The sequence below is a fragment of the Myiozetetes cayanensis genome, unplaced genomic scaffold, assembly GCF_022539395.1.
Source record: "Myiozetetes cayanensis isolate MyiCay16 unplaced genomic scaffold, myiCay2020 scf7, whole genome shotgun sequence".
Lineage (NCBI taxonomy): Eukaryota > Metazoa > Chordata > Aves > Passeriformes > Tyrannidae > Myiozetetes > Myiozetetes cayanensis.
The window spans coordinates 23,155,288-23,176,540 of NW_026087964.1; the positions used below are offsets into that span (position 1 = coordinate 23,155,288).

Below are 21,253 nucleotides of genomic sequence, written 5' to 3' on the forward strand. Positions count from 1 at the left end.
CAGTATAAGCAATTCCCATTACCTTCTTTCAGGTTCCTCACCCACTGATCACGGCTTTGTGCACTCGGTGCAAAAATATAAAGTGTATTAGCATCATATACAACCTGGAGGGAGCAAAGAAATAATCAAAATACATTTACCTTGTAGTATTAACTCATTTCTGCCTCAGGAAACAGAGGAGATAGAACAAGACTAATGACTGTTGCAATTGGCAAGATTAGTGTATTGAGGCACAAAACACAGAAACTGGGAAAGGTTATTAAGATTTATTATTCATATATGATGCTTCCAAGAGAATAAGGAAAGGATTTTACAATGGTATCTATCTTGACAGCATTTCATAAAATGCTTTATGCTTTGCTTTGTTTGTTCTTCACCATGTGTTTTCTAAAAACAGCTCAATTCAATCATTATAGCTATTTAATAATCAGACATCCTTTGTTCCAGCCATTTCATAACTCCCTGCAATTCTGCACTGCTCTGGGGTGATTCTTCCCTTTTTTTTATTTCACTGCTTGTATTGCTCTGCAAGAAAGGGATCAGAGTTCCCTCTCCAGCAGTGGAATGCATCCTCACTCCAACCATTCCCTCTACAGTAAGGAGGCACAGCATCCAACCCACCCCAGTTTTCTTTCCTCCCTCTAAGCAATTTGTTTTCCATGTTTATTTCCATTCAATTCACAATGAAAATAAAAGCAACAAGTTTTATCTTGATTTTCTTATTCCTCTATAATTTAATGGTAATTAAAGTTCATTTCACATGGAAGACTGAAGACAGGGAAAATGGGCTGCCGGCCTACTTGTTCTGGAGGATGACCAGGACAAGGCACTTCCCAGTCAAAACTCAAGCAGAGAGGGTGGGGAAAAGAAAAAGACCAAGTGTATGAGGCACAACTCCCAAGGGAGGGGACTGCAGGGGGATCAGAGCTTGCTGGGGATGGGTTTTAACCACTGATCCTGAACTACCTCCCATCAGCACCAAGGAGCCAGAGAATAGGCTCAGTATTTTGAAGTGACAGCAATTTTAAGGGAAGTTACATCCAAATGACTTGGCGCTGTTGAAAAGAGTACTGTAATTTATATATTTTATATAAAAGAAACATACCTGAAATGGATATTTATTTTGACAGGGAATAATACCATCACTTTTTACAACTTCTACACATTTAATCCTTGAAATATCCACGGATCCTTTTCTGTACTTTTTCTATAAGAGAGAAGCAAAAAATATTAGTAAAACATAACCAATTTACCTAATTTCTTTTTCAGCAGAGACTTTTTTCTTTTCCATTTATAAAATTTGTATTATTTTAACTGCAGAAGTCATTTGAGAAATATGCCTATAGAGGATATAAATATCTACACTTGGGAAAGTGCACTGAGTACAGTAAAATTGCTTAGTGAAAAATACCACTTCTTCATATAGAAAGTTTCCAATCAGTTGTAATCATAGGTTTCATCTACTCTTCTTTACAAAAAATAACTCGAGTACAGAAGAAGGAAGGGCTTCCCTCTGACTGGTTTTAAATTATGATTAAAACCAGTGAAGGAAATAGGTGCCAATGCATCATCTCATCTGGTCACTGCTGCTGAAGTACTACCACCATTTGGTGGCTACTGCTGTGTTTCACGAAGTTACCAGAGAAACTGGGATGCTACACAGGCAATACAAGTCCTTGATGAGGCAGGAAGCAGAAGACAGACATGTAACCCATACCTGGGCCAAGCTGGGGTCTGTATTGAAAGAACTTCTTCGACCAAGGTTAGCAGAAGCCCAGAGAAGCAAGATCGAAAGCAAAGACATCTGAGAAGGTTTAGGTCACCTAAACTCATAATTATGAACATTTTAAAGAAGGCAATGCTGTTCAGCAGGTGCTGCCCAATGCATAGAAACACACGGTAATTCAACACTCTGAGAGGTGGCCCCTTGGAAGAAACAGCTCATAACGAGAGGTGCTGTGTACTGGGCTTTAGTCTGCACTGAAGTCTCTAAGGAGACTGTATAGTGCCACCTCTCACTTTCAGGAGAACCAGATCTTTACTAGGAGAGGAAGTTTCTTCTGGAATCTGAACAAAACAAAAACATTAGCAGCTCATGGCTGGTCCTAAATTAATGCACATCAAAAGTTTGCGCAGTACATCCAAAAACATCCAGTCCAGAGTACGGCTTATGAAAGACTGACACTCTTGACACAATGTGGAAATAATTAGTAATTACTGAATTATTTGAGACATGCCAAACTTTATTCAGCTGCCCTCTTCTCTCCCAAGGTTGGAAATTTCAGACCAATAGCAGAAGTCTGGTACAATCATAAGCAACTGAAAATGCCATCTTGTAAACAGAAACAAAGAGCAACTACAAATATAGCTGTCATAATTCCATCATCCTATAAACATGATAGTTACTACCCATGGAAGCTTGATCAGCATTTAAAATGCATTTAGCACTCTGTTTCTTATGTAGGTTGCTGCAGAGAAAGCGTGCATGAATAATTCATGCATGTCATGGTCAGCATCAGGAAGAATGACAGGAGCTAAGTTCAGATAAAGCTGTAGCTGTTATTTAACACCAGGAAAACCAACATACACAGAGGCACTGGGTTTTCTTTTTATGATGGGGGTTTACTGAACCATAAAAAAAAAAAAGTCAAATCATAAACATTACCATGAGCTGTGGTAATGATATACCATGATATACCAAGATATACCATGTAATGCTGAAAATTGGTTTTCACCAAGTACACAACACTGGATTTTTTTCATTTTAAGTCTTCTGTTTATTTTATGTGGGTCCCTTCCAACTCAGGATATTATATGATTCTGTGGTATCCCCTTACTTGAACATTGACTCCCTAAAGTAAAACACACATCCCTGCAAAAGCCAAAATCTGAGTTGCTGAAGTCTACAACACTTGGTAGAGCAAGCACTACTACTCCCTCAGGGACAAGGGTTACTGTGTGGCAGGCTTGGCAGTTTCAGGACTGCCAGATCAGACAAGACTAAAGAGGAGGATCCGAACAAGATGAGCTTTTTCACGAAGCCCAAAATTCAGTGCTCCACATAATAGTGATGAAGACATGTCTCCAGATCTCCTTCTTTCACAACAACATACAAAGAAGAAATGTTTACCACTCCTGTAACTTATCTACCCTGCTTTCTGTGTCCAGTGGGGGACTCAGACTGCTTAGATCCCACCTGCTGGTTAACTGAGGTTGCAGGACAGAAAGACAATACACATTGAGATTCTCTTTATCCAGAATCACAGAAATTCCTTAGAGGAACACACTTTATTACTTTGTCTGAATCTCCCTCCTCCAGGGCTCAGAGATTTTCATGCCAAATCTGCCATTCAGTAAGTGCTCACTCAAACAGAGGATACAACTGCCAGGAGGATGAAGGAGGAGAATCCAACTAGAAAATCATCTAACATTTGTGGGGAAAAACAAAGGAAACCCTATGATTTAAAACACATCATTCTTGTAATTGTATTTCCTAAATCACCCCTTTCTACACTTTTATGATTTAAGGTGGCTCAGTTTGCTTCACCACAGGATGTTGAATTAAGGCACCTCAAAGTTGACTCACAACACAATGCAGCAAATTAAGCTTAACATCAGAGAAGATTATTCCTTTTTTTGCATATTTTATAGATTTAAAAAAAAGCTTACATATGTGAAATTAAATACAAATCTACTGCTCCAGACATGTTTCAGATTACATCAGAAGCAACAGTTATTAATGGTCACAAGCCTTCACATTTCCAACTGTGAAGCTCTGTTTCAGCTCAGCATTACTCACTAATAAACTATGAGGCACAGAAGCAGGAAAGGATGACTCAAAAGTGCTAGAGACCACTGCAATTCCTCTCTCCTCCCTACTTGTGTTTTCCCTTTATAATAGGACACCTTGCATACCATCACTGTGTTGCATTTATTCTACAAGCCAAATGCCTTGCTCTAGACCCAGGCAAGCAGCAGACAAGAAATGCAGAATCAAGGCAGAGCTCAAGCCCTGGACCAGTTGGGAAGCAGAGGTGCAGGCATGAACCAGCCCTGAGTAATCCACCCACAACCTCTCTTTCCAACAAGTGACCTCTGCTACAGAGGCAGAATTAGTACAATGGTTAATCACGCAATGCCAAACCGTAGAAGGCAGAAGGACATTTTTAAAGGGGTTTTCTTTGGAAGGTGGAAGATTGCTAACATAGTAGAAAAAGGTTAGATTCACTGTAGAAGTAGCAGTATTTCACCGGAACATTCATGCATACTGTCTGAATGGGATAGAAGTATTGAAAGAATCATGGGTCAGTGAAACCAAGGAATCTATCAAACCCAGTCCACCCCTTTTCTGAAGATAGAGATACACCTTCAGAGGGAGGCCTATAGAAGCAAATATGGTTAGAACAGTAATAAAGGTATAAAAATATTATATCCCAATAAGGATAACAAATAGGTAAAATATGTGCTTCAAAGTTACACTAAAGTTTGAGGGTTTGTTGTGGGTTTTTTTAATGTACCTTCTTCCTGAGAAAAACAAAAAGGAAGTCACTATATAGAAACTATTATACAAAGCTGCTCAAGATGCAAAATGCCATATATATTTCATATTTGCCTATACTTCAGAAAATCGATTTACAGTTTTAGAAGCCCTGCTCCTTGGCAATGGGAATGACCAGTCCAGGCAATAAGTCTTAGTTCCACACAATTCAAATAGAATAAGCTATTTTTTTTTTTTTTTTAACATATAAAACAGAAATAATACGAAGTCATAACACTAGACCTATGTTTACAGATACGGAACAAATATATGATTACACAATTCCTTAAAAAAAATAATCTTAGAATAGCAGAAGACAAGAAATATCTAAGTGTTAAATAAGTGTACAATGACACAGCTGATCCTCTGTACACTTAGTATTACTCCTCTGCTGATTAAAGTAGCTTTACAGCTTAAGAAGCCCATACCCCCAAACTATCAGATAAAAACATTTCTTCCTCTTTGCTGATGAAGATACTGTGCTGCTTACCCTCAGAAAAGTGTGTATGTGTGGGAGTGTTAAACAATACACAAAGAACATCACATTTGGAAAAAAAGTCCTCAATGAAAATATGCAGAAGCTTGACAGCCCAGATGTCAAGAGATACCTAGATTTTGTCTCCCCTATGCTGTCTCTTTCTCTCTTTCTTTGTTGTTCATATTATTTCTTTCTCCCATGCTTACTCCCATGTCGGAAATCCTGAGGTCACCAGCACGTGACCCATGGAACTTGTGCTCTCAGAGCTATAGCAGGTCACAGTTTTACTGACATCTCCTTTTATGGAGCTGCTCTACAACTTCACAAAACCTCGAAAAGCCTGGCTAAGCCAACACTGCCTGCAGACAGCTCCAGAGCCAAATGTAATAGTATTTTCATTTTTGGTTTTTGGTTGGGTTTGTTTTGTTGTTTGGGTTTGGTTTTTTTTTTTTTGGGGGGGGGGAGGAGTTGGGCTTTGGGGGTTTTTTGTTAGGTTTGTCGGGTTTTTTTAATAGTATTGCTATTTAGCAACAAGAAGCACTGACTGTATACTGCTGCAGTTCTCTTGAGGCAAGCAATTACTGATTATGCAAATATAATTACTGTATCTAGGTGTTAAATGGCCACATTTTCCATTCCCATATTTTCCAGCATGTCAGAGGTGTTGAAGAACACTCCGTCTCCTTTTCAATTAATTTTTTAACATTATTTTAAGAAAAGCAAGTATCAAGTATTTCTATTGACCTTTCCAAAATGGTCAGAATCGATATAATAAGTGAGAGGTGACTACTATTCTGATCTAGTTTGACCTGATCCAATATCTGACTCCTGAGAAGAATTTAAAGGGGAAAAAAACAATCAAACAAAAAACAAAAAAACAAACCAACCAACAAAAACCAAAAACAAGACAAAAAAACAACCAAACAAAAACCACCAAACACAAAAACACCTGTCTTGCAAATTAAGAAACTGAGAATCCATCACCGTTGTCTGGCTGCTCAGCAGATGTCAGCCACCAGCGCTGGAGAGAATGAAAAGCACAAAAATAAATTATCCATCATAGTACTGATGCAACTTCCCAACCATGACTATAATGCATTTTCTGTCATTTACTCTTCTCCTGCAACCAAGAGGCAGTCAGTCAAACATACACAACTGTAGTTTGATACACTGCTGCAGCCACATAAGAGTAATGGACACAATAAATCAGCAAAGTCTCCATCCACATCAGGCCTTAAATAACCTACAACTTTTCAGCTGCCAAAGTAACCAGCATATCTCTTTAGGTTCTTTCAAACAAATCTTCTCGTCTTGGTTTTCCCTGAAGTCCTCACAGAGGTCTGAGTCTGCCCAGCCTAGTTGTAGCATTTCTGCCCTGTTTTTCCCCCTCTCAGGGCCACTGCTCTGTGTGCTGGGTGACACCTTGCATTCAGCCACCCCTTTAACACAGCCTTCATGCTGTCTGAACACCAGCCTTGGACAACCCAAGCCAAAAAGAAAGGATACCCAAGTCCATAGGCATCAACAGGTGAGTGACCAGAACCCAAGAGAAGACCCAAGAGGTCACCTAGTCAAGGCACCAGCTGTTTTATCTACTTTGTCAAGGTTCAGATGATGGACTCCACAACTACAGAGCCCAGAGGTTTTTATTTGTCTTTGGAGATTCTTGTCTATCACGACTCCATCTCTGTGCTTCCAACAATTGCTGCTCCACCAAGCAACCCTTCAACCAACCCTTCATCTCTGGCCTTTGGGAACCTCATCCTTCCCACTGTTCCTATTCTTGAATCTCACAGGTAGGTCCACATCTTCCTCGAAACTTACTGCCCTAAACCAGATGCAGTACTGCAGCTGATGCATTATCATCTGACTATAAGGATCACAGAATGGTTTAGGTTGGAAGGGACCTTGAAGATCATCTAGTTCCAATCTTCCTGCTATAGGCAGGGACACCTTACACTAGACCAGGTAGCTCAGGGTCCCATCCAACCTGGCCTTGAACACCTCCAGGAGTGGAACATCAACAACTTCCCTAGGCAACTTGTTCCAATGCCTCACAACCCTCACAGTAAAGAATTTTTCCTAATATCTAATCTGAATCTATTCTCTTTCAATTTGAACACATTCCCTCTTGTCCTTTCTGTTACAAGCTCCTATAAGTCTTGCCCCCATCTTTCCTGTAAGTTCCCTTCAGATACTGGAAAGCTGCAAATAGGTCAGCCCAATGCCTTCTCTTTTCCGAGCTCAGTAGTCCCAGTTCTCTCAGCCTTTCCACAAAGGACAGGTGCTCCATCCCTCTTATCAATTTGGTGGCCCTCCTCTGGAATCACTCCAATAGGTGTTTCCTGTGTTGGGGATTCCAGAGGTGGATGCAGCACTCCAGGTGGGGTCTCACCAGAGTAGAGTAGAGGGGCAGAGTCACCTTCTTGATCTGCTCTTGATGCAGCCCAGAACACAATTGGCTTTCTGGGCTGCAAGTGCACGTTGCCAGATCATGTCCAGCCTGTCATCCACCAGCACTCCCAAGTCCTTCTCGGCAGGGCTCTCAATCTGTTCATCCCCCACCCTCTATTGGTACTGGGGGTTGTACTTGGTCTTACTAAACTGCATTAAATTCCCATGTGCCTGCTTGTCAAGCTTGTCCAGGTCCCTTTGGATGGCATCAGGTGTGCCAACAGCACCACTCAGCTTGGTGTCATCTGCAAATTTGCTGATGGTGCACTCAATCCCTCTGTTTATGTCATTAATTAAGACATTAAAGAACACTGGTCCCTTTTGCACTTGTCCACATTGACTCACATTCTCTAAAATAAAAAAAGCAAACATCCAAACCCACCACACCTAATCCCAACATACCACTTGGATTTCTAGACTTGTTTTTCAAAATGCTTCTTCAAGTTTTATGTCACCTGAGAACTCAACAAGCTTCTATTCCAACAAAATCATTACTGAAAATACTGCAGTGCAGAACAGGACATCGTTCAAGACAAGCTTTCAATCTGAAAACAAGCCACCAATGCTTACTCAACATTGTACCAGTTTCCCATGTGCTCTGCAATCAGATTTACAAGAGGTTTTTATAGATAATTTCTAATGTGAAGCACAGGTGAAAATGTGTCATACATCACTGTCAAAAATCCCTTACTGGGATGAAAACACAGGATATCTGCTGCCTCTCTGCTACCCACAAGACTTGTTACCCCATGGCAGAAGAGCACAGATGTCTGAGGTTATTTTGTTTTGTTTCTTTGTTCGCTGCTGTGCAATTCTTGTATCTTCCAGGTAACTTCAACAAGCCTGTTTTTCTCGTACTTTTCTTTAAATTATCTTCATAGATTACAGTTTCTCAGCTTCTCTTGTGCACTCTTTTAAAACTAGGCCTTCTCTAGCCTTCTCACATTTATCTTCCAGCACTTCCTTCTTAACCCCTTAAAGACTGATCCACTCCTGTCTAGTCATAAGGTAAATATCCATGTCTTGCCTGTGTCTCAACAACTACAACCTGTTTTTCAACTTCACCTATGTCTGATTTTCTCCATCAAAATTCTTTTTAAAAGAATTTTTAAATTCCTTTAAATTCTTTAGATTCTCTTAAAAAAAATTACTGCTGATCCTCATTTTATAACTGACCTTTGTTTTGTTGGATGTTATAGAGACCAGGGAGTCATTATTATAACACAGCCAAGTTCTTTACAACTTAAATTTCTTTATGAATTGCTCTTTACAAGTGAGTATTCCCATGCATCTGTTAAGCTGCCCCCATATGAAAAGCTTTAAGTTACTTCTCTGACTTGAACAGTTTTCACTTGACCCTGCTTAAAATTTCCCCAACTGTGACTACTGTTATCTCTTCTCTTGGGTTTTCAGCCAATATTTAAGGTCTTCTGGATCATCATCAATACAGTAGTTCTGTCTATGAGCAAAAAAATTATTTTAACAAATTATTTTCATGAATCTGGGGGGAGAGGGAGTGACACAGGAACAAACAAACCAGGAAAGATGGAGCTTTGTGATTCCCAATACCAGCATCTACTGTTTTCTGGTAAACTTTCTATCCAGACTTTCTCTGAAATTTTTCTTCTCCCATTCTGTTGACTGCTTTCCTCCTGACTCATTTTTGCTCCTCCCATGAGGGTTCTGGGGCTTCTGCTGCAGAACAGTGTCTTCTCTTTCAATCACCTTCATGGCTCAAAATGCTGACCAGCTTTACGTGCAGCTGTACTTTGGGCAATTAATTCCTACTGTTGGATCTACCTAAAAGAGAACTGATTCCTTACTATATGTGCTCTGAGCAGTGGCTGCTACAGACCTAGATCCAGCCCTCCTCTTCCCCAGGCTATCAAACAAAAGAGGTGGAAGCAACTAACCTGCAGGAAAACTTTTGCTGGTCACGGCAACATCTCATCAATGCTTTGCACCATTTCTCTGCTCACTTGTTGGCACATTCAGCTCCACAGAAGGATTGGGGTTTTTGCTGTAAGTGTTTGCTGCTGTTGTGGGGGACTAGCAGCTATCACAAAATAATTAAATCTATATAAAGATAGCATGGCTTAAATTATTTTTGTCTCTGTGTACTTACTTTAAGTAAGACAGCTTTCTACATCACTTTTTCTCATTAGAGACGGATCTTTCACAATTCCATTACTTTGGTGGAGTAAAGAAATCTCTATACAGCAATAACAATGAAATTATTGCTATGGGAATAACAATACAGGTATTGTTCTATAAATAAAAATGTCTGTAACTTTGTTTGACAAATTATAACCTGAAGAGCATAGACTGGTCAGTCATCTACAGATTACCAAGTCATTTGCTAATTCTCTGACTTAATTTCTATGTAACCAACTGCAAAACAAATTTAAATTAAAACTGTTTTCTTAATGGTGCTAATTTGCAAAAGCAATGGTTGTAGCCATTATATAGGTATTATAAAATTAGAAAAGGTGGTTACTTGTGTTCTGAGTTACCATTTTAAATACAGATCTTGTGAAGAAGTTTGAAAAGCCCTCTACTCCATCATGTAATTTTACTCTTTAGTTTTTCATAAGGTTTACAAACATAATATTGCCTATGCAGATGGATATGATGGGTATCATTCTACATGGGATAATTTGTAAATGCATTGTTATGCTTGCTCAACAATATCATTTATGCTGAAAATCACTGTTACAAGTTAATCATTATATCTTTAATGTTTTATACATATACATCTACATTACAAGTGTGTGTTTTGAGCAATCCATCTGTCCTGACTGCACCTTAAAATGATGATTCATTCTATTTTTCTGACAACGTTGGGGAAAAAACTGTTTAGTTCCACTGAAAATTGTTAAACAGTAAGAGTTGAACCTATCCAAAGCCACTACGCAACTTAGAGACAGTTGTAAAGGTCCATCCCAAGTAAGTACAGCTAAGGACTTCAATATGATTCATGTGGAAGTGTATATCCACTTCTATTTCCTAGAGTGGAACACAGCAGCCAACTCACAATCCTTTTCCAGGGCTAGACAGAAAAAATTTATTGTGCAAACTTACAAGCTCTATCTTTCTCTATTTAAAAAAGCTCTATCATTATGACCTGTGACTTGGAACAAAAAAAGCTGTGTCAATGTACTCATTTCAGAAGTGATTTATCTCACATTAAAAAACAAGAGTAAGTGATCAGAAGCATTTTAATATACCCTCGTTTATATAAAATAATTAAATCACCTATGCAATGACTAATGAAATCACCTAAATCAGGGTAAGTAGATGAAAAATAATAAAGGATAAGCACTATAGGAATAAACAAAAGTAGAAGGTATCAATATTCTGTTTTAAAAAAAAAGTAAGTAGTGTAGGTTTTTGGAACTCTATAATGTTGTTACGCTCCGTAGGAAGTATTTGCGCAAGAGTAGTGTGGCAATGAAATTACACAATTTTACCCTGAAACCTGCAGCTTTACAGTGGGCCCCAGAGTTTTTATTTTTCCTTCCTTAAAATATCACCACAGTAATTTCAATAGGTTCTGTCTCCTCTATATTCAAATTACAAGAACCAAACACAACTCTTAGAGAAGAACCTTTCTTCCTTAGGAAGAGACTATCAAAATGAGCAACCCCCAAGAATGTTCAAGTTTTTACTCTGCCTTTTTCATTTACAACCTGGTTGGTTTTTGTTAGTTGTAACAGTTCTGTTGTTTACGCAAGAAAGTTTTCACACAAATTTGATCCTGATAGCAAATACCACTAATTCCAGTGAAGACAAGAGCATTCTGCACCTCCCAGGATCAGCTCATCAGAAAGCCACCTTCTATCTGACTGCACAGAAGCATCCTTCTAAATAAGACCCTTAAGTTTTTCCCTCAAGGGCTATTATTTCCATTCTCTGTACAAGCAAATGGTTTATGCATACTAATAAATAGGTACGTGCTGTGCCTACCCCAATATCCTCCGTGCAACCATTCCAGAGCTAGAAGGTATTGCAGCACTAAGTCCCCCTCATCTTGTCCTCCCTCTAACACCACTGATCTCCATCCCTCCAAACACATGCAGGGTAACCACAGGGACCAGGATTTAGCCTATAACGTCTGAAAGTGAAAAACCCAGTATAAACCATTTACTGCTGTGAACTGTAGTACATACAGCAAACACGAGCAAACAATAAAAATACTAAAGCTGAAAGAAATTCAGTGTTAATAAACTCATACTCAGCTTCAGGCTCACGGTCGGCACAAGTTGCTGTGGTCTGGAAAGGTTAACGGTAAGCACGCCACGCCATGTGCGGGAGGACAGTAACCAAACCACACACATCAGCACACTTTCAAACTAAAGGGTATCACTGCTAAGCAAGATGAGAGACACAGAGAAATACTGTGGTGAAAGGGAACATTCCACAGCTTCAGTAGGCATGAAGGATACTAACAGTCCACACATTGATAAGAATTTTTTAAATTTTAACCAGATCTACGGCAGTTTTGAGGAAGCACCACACTCACGAGAATCATCAGTACGAAAGTTTTCCAACCAACAAACTAGAAGGTCATCTCAATTGCGCAAACCAGCTCCTTTTAACTGCTCCACTGATGAGAAGTACTTTAACACCTACATTCATTATCTTTCCTTCATCTCAAAGAACTTCCCTTGCCTAAAATGCCAACTAGAGCAAAAACCTGTAGTCTGGTGGCGCTTTTAAGTTCAAGCAAGATGCTCTGTCAGCATAAGCTAACTAAAACTTGTATGAAGTGCACATTACTTGCTATGATGGCTCTTTAATGAAGCAGTAAGCCTGCTCCAGTCAGGGCTGTCAGACCGTCCCAACATCTTCTCCCAACCTTCTCAACATTCATTGAGAAAGAATTCACAACAGTCAAACTTACTGCCACACAAGGAGGAAGAGGATAAACCAGGAGTACTTGGTGGACCATTCTGATGGGCACAGTAGCTTCGATGCTATTTTTGTGTGGTCTGTTCTGTTGCTTAACTCAAGAGGAATAAATGATGCTGTTCCTTGCAGCAGCAAAGCCACTCTGCAAAGGAGTGTGTAGGGCACTTGCAGCGTGGGGCACCAGCCACCAGGCATACTGGGAAAGTGATTCTTCCTTTCAATTGCCACTGTTCAGCTGATATATTTCAAATTTACTGATGCATTTCAAACTTCAGAGTGGACTCCTTGATAAACACTAAGGTTTGATTTTCCAAATAGACACAGATGAAAGTGTATATGCACCAATCCTTTGAAAATAAACTCAAGAGATTTAAATGGAATATGCAAGATATGAGGTGACTTTTAACAGAAAATGGCCATACGAACCTAGGGCCATGCACACGTGCTGTTATTTCCACAAATGCCTCCTTGGATTTCAAACCTGCAATCCATTCAAGATGAAATTAGCAATTTTAAAAAAAAGTCATATTAAAACTTAGTTAAATTTTTGCTGCTCAAAAGTACAAAAAGCATTTCAAATGAGATTTTATTATTATTATTACTTCATGAAATACTTGATTTTCAAACAAGTAGATTGACTTCAAAATTGCTTCATTTTGCTTAATAATTTCCTACTGATTAGTATTTTTTGATTTCTTGGAAGAAAATACTTCAGGAAAATGAACAGAAGCCCACCTGAAGTTTTATACTGAGCTTTCAAACCACACAAAATTGAGAAGAGATTTCCTGATTAAATATTTCAAGTTAGTGTTTCCTCTGTAGGCTATATGCCCTTGCTATACAACCAGATTATCCAGAGAGGTTGCACTGCAATCAATTACTCCAGCTGACACCAGTAAGAATAGTGCAGCAGTTCTCAAGAGTAAGGGCCAGTTTGAGAAAAAATGCCCACCAGCTCCCACTTTCAAATCACCATAGTTACTACTGTCTACATAAATGTGTTTGAAGCAGGTTTGGTAAGTCTACAATATTTGAGAACACTGTACCTATCTTAAGTCTTTCTGACTGCAGCGTATTCAGCTTTATAGTACATCATTCAGATTTCATAGCAGCTTTTGCAACATTAAGGGAAAAAATACAGAAAATATGGTTTCCAACAATGACAGCAGATGAACCATTAAGGGCTTCATGAAACAACATTAATTTGGCCTTTTATATGCTTGTAACTATTGTTAGCCCAGTATTGCACAACAGTGCAATGACGGCATTTCCCCAACAGTTACACTTACTAATTCTCAGAATTCGTGACAAAAAAAAAAAAAAAAAAAAGGTGCCAAAACCAGAGGACATCCCAGCTTAAACAGAATATTCCTCTTTTCTGACAGTAAAACCTTATCTCCATGATGCTTACAGCAAGTCTGGTCCTATGTATCTTTATTTTCAAGCTTCTTAACATCCATCTTTTTAACAAACCTAAAAGTGATATTTCTTCAGGGTTTTTTTATCCAACAGCATAATGCCCAGAAGAAATTAAACCATAAAAGCCAAGGTCCTACTGACTTCCTACACAAAGTAGGTTTCCCATTGCATCTATCATAATTGTAGAGCTTTGCACAGGTGACCTAAACCAGGACTCTCCTTCCTCAGGATTCTGTACTTTGAAATCAGTCTCAAAATTCAGCCTCTTCACCAACTCTGTATTTATGCTCCATTGATAGTTCACACACCTCCTCCATGACCTACAGCAGAGCAATATTGCTAAATGTAGAAACTATAATTCTCCTTCTCATTGCAGCAGTGCAATTCCAGCTTCACTGTAGGCACTTTGTACCATGACAGGGAGCCTGATCTGCTTGAAAGCACTTACAGAAAAATTTAAACTGGTTATGAGCAAGTTAAAACAAGATTTCATGCTACTGCTTGTTGTCATGTTTCAGAGATAATCATTTATTGCTCCAAGCAGGTAATATGGCACTTTGTCAGGACATAGGACCGAAAAAAACCAGAGAAGAACGCTTCTATAATGTGCAGTTTCTGGTCAAAGAGCAAGTGATGCCTGACTACCAGCTGCAAAGAACAATTAGATCTCTCAGTAGCGTTCACAAGAATGGTATTTGTTATGGTTGACTGCTTTCTGTTGCCATAAATGTTCCATTTCTGTCATCAGACATACCAAATATCTAAATCTGTCACCTTATTTACAATCCTGACCAGCCCACACTTTGAGTATTGACTAATCTGGTTAATGAGATTTAGTTTAGTATTGGTTTTAAAAAGAAGTGGTATGATTATTCACGTCCCCACAAACCCTGGGTTTTTCTTGAACTCTTTACTGAACTCCCATAGAAGTTAAAATGGAAGAAAATACTTCAGCTTGGCTAACAACCACTCTGGGAATCATACACTTGCCTGGAGGTGCAGAACTCAGCCACCCTTGGCAGACTGCTACTACTGCAGTTATGGGATTAAAATGAGGGTGTGGGATCCTCTTGGCTTGGGATTTCCATGCTTATCTTACCAATCTGGACTTTGAATATTGCCAAGCCCGAAATGAGATCAGTCTGTATCCATCCTTTCATTTGTCATGTCTTTAAATTCAAAGAGTATTCACATTTATTTCAGCAATAAACCCCCAACTATTCAGAGGGGGAAGAATTATTTTGATCTCTAATAACTATTTTCCTCTTTATATATAAATTACCTCAGCCAAAATATGCATCTGTCTTACTTTAAATACAAATTTAATGCCATTATAAGGAACTTAAAAAAAAACCCCAAACATTTTTTCCATTTAAGTTGCCCAGTGACATAAAGGAATAACTACCACTGTGTCACAGAGATCTTAGTCACACACTAATTTTTTTTTTCAAACAGATAAAAATATTTGATATGCCCTTCTAGGATCAGAGCTCATTATTTTCAGACAATACTGTTGATAAAATAAAATGCTGATTAATGTTTAAAAGAATCTAAAATCAGAAGAACAGTGAAAACAAAAATGGTTTTAGGCTGGAAAGTTATGTGTCATGACTGAGCCAGTCTAACAACCTGCTGATATCAACAATTGGAGCATCCTGTTCTCCTCCACCACCTGGCACAGCCTCTGGCACTTGTTAGATCCTGCACCCAGCTTATGCAGCTTGCTAACCCAGCAGAACACTAATCCAGAAAAAATAAAACCAGATCAGATATCTTTCTGCTGACCTAAAGGGAACTTTTAAGAAAGACAGAGAGAGATATTTAAAAGTGACAGGGCAGAGAGGAATGGATTCAACCTGAAAGAGAGTGGGGTTTAGATCAGATACCAGGAAAAAAATGCTTTACTGTGAGGGTGGTGAGGCACTGGAATATGTTGCCAAGAGAAGTTTGTGGATGCCCTATCCCTAGAAGTGTTCAAGGCCAGGTTGGATGGAGTTCTGAGCAACCTCATCTAGTGGAAGGTGTCCCTGCCCATGGCAGAGGGGTTGGAACAAGATGTTCTTCAAGGTCTCTTCCAACCCAGGCCATTCCACAATTAGCAATTTTTTTCACAGCAGTATGAGTTCCAAGAAGTGCCAGGTCCAATTCAAGTCAATGGGGGAAGCTAACAAGGCTAGGACATCGATGAGATGGACCTGCCTGTTTCAGCAGCAAACTCATGGCCTGGTGTAGGCATAATATTTCAGCCCAACTGTCTGTAACGTAAACTGGAACATGTTAAGAAGTTACTGCCTCCTCAGTTGAGGGCACTATGGGCAGCCCTGCTCCATCTCACTGCAAACAAAACTCATAGTTCAAACCCCCTCTCAGACAGATCCACAAGTCAGTCTCTTGGAAAGGTATTTTAGCCAGAGGACATTAACCTGGAGGGGATCAGGAAAGCTGGAAGAAAAAAAACTGTAAGGGGAAAGCTGGAAGTGGTAACTTCTTAAAGGGTGTCAACTAGACCCGCAAAACCTGTTTGTTAGATTTCTATTTGTTCTGAATGTGAGCTGACACAAGATAATCATGCAAGACATGTTTCAGAGGGTTTCTTAGGCCCCCACCTCTTCATTCTCTGGGAGAGGGAAAGCATACATATTTTAACTCTACAGTCAGTAAAAACACACTAATTCATACTCCAAGGTGGAACAGCTGGACACAGAGGGCAGTGATCACTGGCAGTAAGTCTAGTCGGAGGTCAGTAACTAGCACTGTACCCCAGGAGTCCAGTCTTGTTCAATATCTTCCTTAATGACCTGGATGATGGAGCAGAGTTGTACACTCAAAAAGTTTGCTGATGACACCAAAAAAGGAGTGACTGATACACCTGGTCATGCTGCCATCCAGAGGGACATATAAATGCCTGAAGGAAGGGTGCAAAGAGGACAGAGACAGGCTATTTCCAGCAGTGCCCAGTGTTGGAACCAGAGCCAGTGAGCGTAAAGACAAGAGGCTCCACCTGAACATCAGGAAAACAATGGGTTTTTTACTGTGAGGGTGACCGAGAACTGGCACAGGTTGCCCAGCAAGGTTGTGAAGACTCTGTCCATGGAGATATTCAACAGCCATCTGGACACAGATATTCAACAGCCAGCTGGTCCCAGGCAATCAGCTCTATGTGGCTTTGCTTGAGCAGAAGGCTTGGACCAGAGGGCCCCCAGGGCCCCCTTCCAACCTCAGCCAGTCTGTGGTCTTGTTCTCAGTCCCTGACTGTGTCAGAGAATGGCAGCTACACAAACTGCTGTCATCCTGTAGCATGGGGAGTTCAGTTCTGGTGCAACCACAAGGTCTGGCAGAGAAACATGCTTAGTAAGACTTAGCTCTCTCCTGTACCCTCTTAAAACACCCGACACAAGAGGATGCAGGGTTGTTTCCATTAAGTTTTATTGTTAAATGTCTTCCCAACGTGTACAGTATGTTATACTAGCTTTTGTAGCCATTTTAATCCCCTTCAGCATCTGTGACAAATATGGAAAGTAACCTCAGTTAAGTGGAAAATCACACCTCCAGCACTAAGGATATGACAGGGCACACTGGGGGCAGGTGACCTTGATGAAACTGAGTCTGGAGCTCATTTGAAAAAATGCTGGTCTGAGAATTTACATAGTTTACACCAGTTACTTCTTGTGTAACTAAATTTACACAGAAAGTGGTAACAGGGATGAATTGTTTGTGTGGTTAAAGATAAACTATTTCCAGCTTCATTTCAATCACTAGGTTGCATGATGCACTCTAATGGATCTCATCTCTGTGGAACTTGGTCTGCAATGCACTGCTCCTATCAAATGCTCCTCCTGTTCTAATCCAGTTAATTCCCAGATGTTAAAGTAACTGCCTTCACAGTAAACACAGCCACAAGCAACCATGATTTTAAGTTTTTCCATCTCTTTCCCACTTTGTAAAAGCAGTGATTTTTCATCTCTCTGGAAAAAGAAATCAGCCTTGGTGACCAGCTATAAATGCTGTTTTCTGCTATTTCTGCCATTCAGGCTATGTACTACTGCTCTGAGAACCAGTTCATATTGACTACCAGATAAGTTATCTACACCCCTGTCAACCTGCATTGTAAATAAGAGAAATGGCAGCTCACTTTCTTTGCCGCCAATGACCATTTCCCCCATCTGCTCATGACAGTATGACATACAGTAGGAAAAAAAGCAAACATTATGCAAAAGCAAAAAGGAACAAAGGCACTCTGTAGTATAAACCTGTGTCTCCTACCTCTGCTCGACCTTCATAATATGTTAGCATAGACTTCGTAAGTACGAAAAGCCTCTCTTTGTAGTTTAAGGGAGAAGTCCTCTTCTTCTGCTGTGATCTTTTAATCAAAATCTCTTGTAGGATAGTAGTTGTATTCATTTCAGCCCCTTGTCAGCTCTCTTTCTAGCCATTGAACATCAATTCCTGTGAAGACAAGAGGAATAAATCATTACGACATCTCTGGAGGATCAGAGAGTTGGAGATTTCTGTAGTAAAAAGAGCTTCTACTTGTAAATGAAACTGCCTGAATATACAGAAAGCTGGAGCTCACTGTCAGCATCTGGAAGTTTACAAAAGTTAATTATTAGACAAGAAAATTCAGGCTTTGCTCAGCTGAGGTCTGAACTGGTGCATTCCCACAAAGCCAGAAGCTGTACGTGACTGGGACGAAATAAGGTACACTGCAGCCTATGTCACAGAAAATATGGGTGAGAAGTCTGAAATGTGCTCCAGGCAAACAGGAGTGTACCTCTGTGGTCTTTACCACAAAGTCCTAACCTGCATACAAGTTATAATTGCTAAGGTCTGTGTATGTATACATGCCATTTGCAAAAGAGTTCTATGTATAAAATTGAAGATCATAGAATATCCTGAGTTAGAAGAGACCCACAAGGATCATCAAAGTCAAACTTCTGGCCCTGCACAGGACAGGCCCAAGATCATACCATGTGCCTGAGAGTACTCTGAGAACTTTCTGAACTCAGACAAGCTTGATGCTGTGACCACTTTCCTGGGGAGCCTGTTCTAGTATCCATCACCCTCAGGGTGAAGAATCTCTTTCTAACACCCAACCTAAACCTCTCCTGACATAACTTCAGGCCACTCCCTCAGGTTCTGTCACTGGTCACCACAGAGAAGAGATCAATGCCTGCCCCTCGTCTTCCCCTCACAAGGAAGTTGTGACTGCAGTGAGGTCTCTCCCCAGTCTCCTTCAGGCTGAACAGACCAAGTGACCTCAGCCTCTCCTCATAAGGCTTTCCCTCAAGGCCCTTCACCATCTTCATTTCCCTCCTTTGGATGCCCTCTAAGAACTTAATATCTTTCTTACATTGTGGTGCCCCAAACTGCACACAATATTCAAGGTGAGGCTGCCCCAGTGCAGAGCAGACCAGAACAATCACCTCCCTTGACTGGCTGGTGATGCTTTGCCTGATACGCCCCAGGACACGGTTGGCCTTCCTGGCTGCCAGGGCACTGCTGACTCATGTTAAACTTGCCATCAACCAGGACCCCCAGGTCCCTTTCCATAGTGCTGCTCTCCAGCCTCTCATTCCCCAGTCTGTATGTACATTCAGGGTTGCCCTGTCCCAGATGGACTACCTGGCACTTGTCTTTATTAAAACTTCATACAGTCGGCGATTGCCCAGTCCTCTAATTTGTTGAGGTCTCACTGCAGGGCCTCTCTGCCTTCAACAGCTCCTCCCAATTTAGTTATCATCAGTAAACTTCCTTAGTATACTTTCCAGTTTTGCATCCAAGTCATTTATGAAGATGTTGAAGAGCACTGGGCCTCAGATGGAGCCCCGGAGGACTCCACTAGTGACCGGTCATCAGCCTGACGTAACCACATCTACTATAAGCCTTTGTGCCTGAGATGCATCAGTACAGTAATTTTTAAAACTCACCCCAATTATTAAAGAAAATTTTGAGACACAAATGGTAGTTTAGAAGCCGTCAATTTAAAAACAAAGAACAAAGGTTTATTTTTCAAAAAATATTAAGGATATGGTCACTCAGTAACGTTAAGATGCTTTGAAGTTCTACACCATGACTGATACCTGCAGCACAGATGTAGGAGTACACAAAAAACCCCTCACCCACAGTTACTTTGTTTGCAAATCTGGCTCCAGGGTCCTGCCAGAGACATTGTCAGGCAATCTCTCTGTTCTTTGCAATGATGCCAGCTTGGACAAAGCCGACCTCCTCCCTCACCTGCTCACCGCCGCCCTATCGTGCCACCCTGCCTTGTGCGGGTGCAAGCGTTCCTCCCACTGGCATGGGAAGCAGGCTAGGGAAGGGATCCAACCAGACATTTCATCACACAGCAAAGACAGCTGCCTGCATGGACTCATCAAATGAGGTGGCACAGAGGCAGGAATGAAAGGTGTGGGAGAGCCTGTGGAGAAGCTGTTACTAGAAATCCTTTTTCCCCTTTCCCTTCGTTCGCTTTCTGCCAGCCCTACCCATGGCACCACCTGGTTAACCCTCTCATATTCCACACTCCTGCTATTTCAACAGCTGGATGTGGTTGTTCACTGCTTTAAAATACCCTTTTCTTTTCAATGAATATCTCTGCATATGCTAAAAAAATTACTCTGCAGTTTACATGGAACTATAAAATAAGACCAGGTTAGGATGCATAAGTAAAAGACTATAATTGGACTGGAAATTGTGATTGTTATCAATAATCTCTTTTTGTTATTTCTCTTCTTCTGATATGTATACACACATACATTTTGTTGGTCATGTCATATTGCTGGGAAGAAGGCAAGATCTTTTTTAATTAGTAATCATCTTGAATACATTCTGTAACTACTAAAGCTCTCCAATTCTGATTTATTACCCTTCTAAAAATAAATTGGTAATCTTAAAGGTAATTGTGGAAAGAAGAATACTACCATAAACTGAAAACACAAACATTGTTCAAAAAATTAAAAGTCAGTATTAACTTTCACACTAGCTTAATGCACACAAAACTTTAAGGGTTCCCATCATAGGCTCTCCCACCCAAAACAATTATTCTGTTCTCAATAGTAAAAATTCTCTGCTGGCACTTAAGAAAAAAGTAATTATTATTCATCTTAGAAACTGTGATCTCAGAGATCCCTAGACTTCTGCACCAGAGAGGACAAGAGGGATTCAAAATTAACTAAGATTTCTCAATACGGATAATGCTAAAATATTTCATTTCCCATCATCCCTCTCTGGTCGTGTTAACATTACACAAGAGAAAAAAAATCCTTTTGACAAAATCGGGGTTAAAAGATATCAATAATGTAATTGGTCAATGTCTACACCTGGTTGCTACACTGAAATTAGCCCTGCTATGGAGATCTCAGCAGATTAGAACCAGTTTCCCAGGTCACGAGATCAGCATTTGAATCTGCATTTGGTCACAGAAACCTGTTTTGTTTGAAGTTTTTTCCAAGTCA

General features: G+C 40.1%; 1 protein-coding gene across 5 annotated transcripts in view; it reads right to left on the reverse strand.

Moving 5' to 3' along the window:
- TEC (tec protein tyrosine kinase) overlaps nucleotides 1–21,253 on the reverse strand; it is a 49,754-nt gene that overhangs the window by 15,938 nt on the left and 12,563 nt on the right. For 4 of the 5 annotated variants that reach the window (XM_050338553.1, XM_050338548.1, XM_050338549.1 and 1 more), the window contains exons 2-4: nucleotides 18,063–18,245; nucleotides 1,106–1,207; nucleotides 23–104 (exon numbers count right to left, since the gene is read on the reverse strand). In XM_050338553.1, coding sequence (XP_050194510.1) covers nucleotides 23–104; nucleotides 1,106–1,207; nucleotides 18,063–18,200 — 322 coding nt within the window. In that variant the 5' untranslated portion in view covers nucleotides 18,201–18,245. Of the gene's footprint in view, nucleotides 1–22; nucleotides 105–1,105; nucleotides 1,208–18,062; nucleotides 18,246–18,372; nucleotides 18,391–21,253 lie in introns of those variants that run through there. The other variant, XM_050338551.1, reaches the window with a different exon arrangement.